Consider the following 4,958-nt stretch of genomic DNA (forward strand, 5'->3'; position numbering starts at 1 on the left):
ATTTATGAAAAGGAAACAGTGTGCTTCTTTCAGACCCCATCAATTGCTTTAATAAGGAATTGAAAAGCCTGGCCTACTTTATATGCAGATCACCATCCCAGTTGCATAAGGATTTAGAATAGACAAAACAAAACTGTTTTTGTTGTAAATAAGGGCTGTTTGTTTAAATTGCACAATAATGTTTGCATCTAAAAATTATTTAGAAGCTAATAAGGCTTAATAAAGTTTGACTGTATACTTGTTAATAAAAATGGTTTCAATATTCTCCATGAAGGAAAAGTAAATTGAAGGTGATAACATAAAGCTTGAAGCAAAACAGGCCCGAGTTAATGGGAAAGGAGAAGACTCACTGCATTTGTTCACTGATGGGCTTAGGAAAACCAGTGTTGAGAATGGAATTCAACTTAACTCAAAATATTTTCTAAAATTTAAGACAGTGAACTTAATGGTAGTTTTCTCTAATAGATTAGAATTATTGCAGTATTACTTCTGCTTTAGAGACAGAAAGCACAGACATAGACATAATTCAGACTACCAAAAGTTAGTGTGATGCACATACTGATTTCAGCTACCTTGGTTTGGAGGACTCCACAGTCCTGGGTTCAAATTTTACCTTAGGCATTGGTTCATTTGCCTGTATGTTAATAAATTTAATGAGGTGTGGGATGACCCCTGCTGGTGTCCCTGCTTATGAAAAAAAAAATGTATCTGGCAGGAAGAGGACATGTTAATTTCAGTCCAAAAAGTTACAAATATAAACTCTCTCACAAAATGTATAAAAATACCTAATCCAATGCATAAAATATTATGAGTAATGTTCTGTTAAGTATGAAAATAATCTTAAGCCATTGAACATTACTGTGTTAGAGCTGCAACGCAATGTATTAAGAAGGACATTAATTGTTCAGTTCACTATGACATTGTGTTAAACATCTTTTATTAATGAGCTGTTATTCCCGGCTGAGGCATTTGATAACCTCTAGTCCATTGCTAAATCCTCTCAGTTGATTTCAGTGAATCACTCTAAACAAACCTAGAGGGAAAAAATACCCCAATAATTTACATTTGAGTCTGTAAGGTCCTAGCACTAGAGTCATTTAAAGAAGGGCAGCTTTCCTATAAATCAAACCTTCTGATTTAATGCAGCTGACATATAGATCTATTTTACAATTTTTTTTTAATTTCAAAAATACAACACATTAAAATAGGTTCAATTTATCAAAGCTAAGAGCAACAATTAAGTAATAATGTACTTAAAGTGCAAAGGCACTTTAACACAAAAAAGTGACGCCCAGTGGCTATAGTTGGTAATTGAAATAGCAGTACTGTATATTATTATTTACAAAAGAAAGTCATAGTCCAGGAAAAAAGATCTTTGGAGATCTTCTACATAATACATTAAGTTTCCACTTTGAAATGAAAAGAAAAAAAACAACAGAAAAGCCAAAGACCCCCTTCCTCATTTCCTTCGAAATCGAAAAAGAATTATGCAAGATCTATTACAGAAAGATACATTTGCAATGACAGTTCCTAGAGAAGGGTCAAAAGGAGAGAGATATAGAAATAACTTAAAGGGAACTTCGCAAAAGCAGCACCACATCCCTGCTATGCTGCAAGGGTTCCTTTTCTCTCTCACTCCCTCTCTGATTTAAAAAAGTGGAAATGTTGGGAATGCGACAGATGACATCAGTACTGAGTTCAGACTCAAAGAAATGTGATGCTGAGCTCATTTAAAAAGTTTCCTTTGTCTCCCACCTCCCCCCTCACAGCTGACTGATTGCAGTTTGTTTTTCCAGAACTTCGAGGTAGTCTGGTTCTGTTTGTAGCTTTCCTTGGAGTAAAGGATGCTCAGGTTTAGACTGTTCTGCAAAATATTTCCTGGGAGTTCCATATAAAACAGTTTTATTTATCCTGTCCTGATTTTGGCGTCTGGATTCATATGAAGGGACAAACTGCCTTTTGGGTAAGGTACAAAAGTTATAATGAACTAATCCTCCAGTGGGGAGTTCCTTGACCCTTTCTGCAATATTTTGATACAGCAGCTCTGGTTCCCTTGGCGAGGACTGTTTTTCCAGTAATTCAGCTGCACTGATGGTAAATGCAAGACTAGTGGGATCTTCTTTTTTGTGGTCAAGACTGCTGTAGCTAAACTCATGGAGATTCCTGTAATAGGCAGCTGGGTCCCCCTCCTTTTGCATGTAGATTGGGTTTTGGCACATCTGTCCAACAGGAGGGGGAATGTAGTTATAAACATGTCCTTCAGTTTTATCATGGGTCTCAGAGTTGTAAGACCCATACTGGAGCTGAAATGAACTTATATCTACGTTGTTGGCGCTGCTGGGCATGCTCTGCACCCCCTTCCGGCGCTTAAGGACGAAGACAAACAGACCTGCCCCAAAACAGACAGACAAAATAAACACAACCAGCAAGCCTAAAATTAGGACAGACAGTGGAACTTCAGTGTGTAATTCTGGGTAGGAGCTGGGTGTGACACCGAGATGGGGGGTATCTGTGTTCTGGTTCATGGAGAGGAGAGAAGAATCTGACAAGTTGGGGTTCTCTGGGCAGATGGCTTCTTTGCTGAGGAATTTCAGATGCTCTCCAGAGTGCTTGGCGGGAGACTCACATATTACTTCATTGATAACTACAGGGGGATTTGACTGCTGGTTGCTCTGGTCAGTGACTTTCTCTATCCAGTTCCTCAGTCCCAGGATGTCACATGTGCAGTCCCAAGGGTTCTCTTGGAGGTCTATCTGAATTAGAGCTGAGAGCTGGTCCAGGACTCCTCTCACAGGCAGGTGGGAGAAATGGTTGTTTCTAAGGTTGAGCCTGGTGAGGGAAGTGCCGCCAAAGACACTGTCAGGCAGGGATCTGAGCAGGTTGTTATTGAGAAACAACAGATGAAGATTACTCAGAGCATCAAATGTGCGTGGCAGGATCTCCTTAATGACATTGTACTCTAGGTAGAGATATTGCAGGCTGTGCAGCCCTTCGAACATGGATCGGTACAGAACCTCAAGGTAGTTGCCATTAAGATAAAGTCTGCGTAAACTTGTGAGGTTTGTAAAGGCACCTTCTTGTATCACTGCAATTCTGTTATTTCCTAGATGTAGCAAATCCAGAGAGCTGTACTCTGTGAGATCGGTTCTATAAATGACTTGCAGATAGTTACTGGTAAGGTAAAGTTTCTTTGGACTGGTTGGCCTGGGGTGGAGATCGGAGATGTTACTTATCTTTTTCTCTTGGCAGTTAACATTTAGGCCATTGTCTGAGCTCTGGGACGTACAGATGCAGCCAGCTGGGCAGGTGATGGGCACAGGAGACTTTGTCTGGTAAACCATGATAGGTCCGAATATTTGTCTGTCTTTTGACACAGAAACACGGGGGGTGGGGCGGTTCCTAATTTTGGGTGGCCGGCTGGCTTTTGGGGCCCTGGTGGGATTGATGGCAGAGTTGGCTGTGGGCGATAGCCTTGAGATGTGTGGATCTGAGTGGACAGGGTGTTTTTCCCTCTGGTTTGAATCACTGGAGCTTTTCCTAGGGCAGAGATCTTGCCTGGTGAGCTGGGTCACATCTTTTCCATGAAGCCTGAAGGGGGTTTCACAGACTATCTCACCCACAAACACGGTGATGGTGTCTAGCCAGGCCTTGAGTGGCAGCAAGTCGCAGGTGCAGTTCCAAGGGTTTTCCTCCAGCTGGATTTCCATGATGCCTCCAATGTGCTCCAGCACACCAGCAAAAGGCATCATCTTCAGACGGTTCCCCCGCAGGTCCAGGTGAGTGAGGAGCACAAAGCGGAAGACATTGCTGGGCAGGGACAGCAGGAGGTTGTCATTGAGAATCAGCACCTTGAGCTTGTTCAGCTTGCTGAATGCCCCCGCTTCAATGGCACTGATGTAATTGTAATCAGCCTGCAGGTACTCCAGACTCTCCAAGCCCAGGAAGGTGTCTTCCTTCAGCACTTCCAGCTTGTTGTTGTTGAGGTGCAGCCTCTTGAGGGTGCGGAGGCCGCTGAAGGCCCCTGTGCGGATCTCCTGCATGTCGTTGTTGCCCAGGTGCAGGGTCACGGCGTTGGAATAGTTGACAAACTCATTGGGGAACAGGCGGGTCAGTGCGTTCCCATTGAGAAACAGCTGGTAGATCTTGGACGGGGGCGGCAACAGGAGGCTGACGGTTGTAAATCCCTTGTTTTCACAATTAATGTTCAGCACGTTCTCCTTCTCCTCACAAGGGCAGCGGCTCTTGCTGCAAATGTCTTTGGCAGGTTTGCGACTCTCTGTCCACGAGATCCCAGCCACTGTTAACAAACTGAGCAACCAAACACCCTTCAGCATCTTTATGCGCCGTCGATCCCCGCTTTGGTACCTACAGTCAAACCTTTTGAGACAGGTAAGGAGAGAAAGAAGAAATCCCCAGTGAAAACGGCCGGGAGCAGAGGCTGCACGGGGAGAGCGAAAGCAGGTCGGAAGGCTGCGGGGGAAGGGGAGCTGCAAGGCAGCGACTTCCAAACTCCTCTGGAATCTCCCCCCCCCTCCTCCTCCCTTCTTTTCCTCTCGGAAAGCGCCTGCGGACCTGCTGCGGGGGAAGCCCCGTCGGGGAGCTCCCCGAAACCGGGGTCCCCAGCGCTGGGCTCTCCGCCCGATCCCCCGCCCGTCGCAGCCGCCGCCTCCGCCCCGGCGGCCGCCGGCAGCACGATCCCATTCCCGCTGCCCGTCCCGGGGCCACCCCGCTCCACCGGCTGCCGGGCTCCCGGTGCCTTGCCAGCATTTTAAACCGGGGGACACAACGCCTGACAGCAAACCCTCCCTGCTGCAGGGGCGCCTCCGGACCGCGCTCCCCGCGCCGCCCCCCGCGCTCGTACCTGCTCTCGGGGCGCCCGAGGGGGCAGCGGGGGCAGTGGCCGCCGCCGAGAGCCGCCGCGCCCCGGGAGCCAGGCGCCCGGCGGCGAGCGGCATCGC

General features: G+C 46.5%; 1 protein-coding gene across 2 annotated transcripts in view; it reads right to left on the reverse strand.

Moving 5' to 3' along the window:
- Positions 1–920: 920 nt before the first annotated feature.
- The window catches only part of SLITRK2 (SLIT and NTRK like family member 2), a 4,876-nt gene continuing 838 nt past the window's right edge, over positions 921–4,958 (reverse strand). The window contains exons 1-2 of one of the 2 annotated variants that reach the window (XM_042039829.1): positions 4,862–4,951; positions 921–4,377 (exon numbers count right to left, since the gene is read on the reverse strand). In XM_042039829.1, coding sequence (XP_041895763.1) covers positions 1,764–4,334 — 2,571 coding nt within the window. In that variant the 5' untranslated portion in view covers positions 4,335–4,377; positions 4,862–4,951 and the 3' untranslated portion in view covers positions 921–1,763. Of the gene's footprint in view, positions 4,378–4,861; positions 4,952–4,958 lie in introns of those variants that run through there. The other variant, XM_042039830.1, reaches the window with a different exon arrangement.

Source organism: Corvus kubaryi, unplaced genomic scaffold (genome assembly GCF_017639235.1).
Source record: "Corvus kubaryi isolate FWS band 111438036 unplaced genomic scaffold, C.kubaryi_AGA036_p1.0 37395, whole genome shotgun sequence".
Lineage (NCBI taxonomy): Eukaryota > Metazoa > Chordata > Aves > Passeriformes > Corvidae > Corvus > Corvus kubaryi.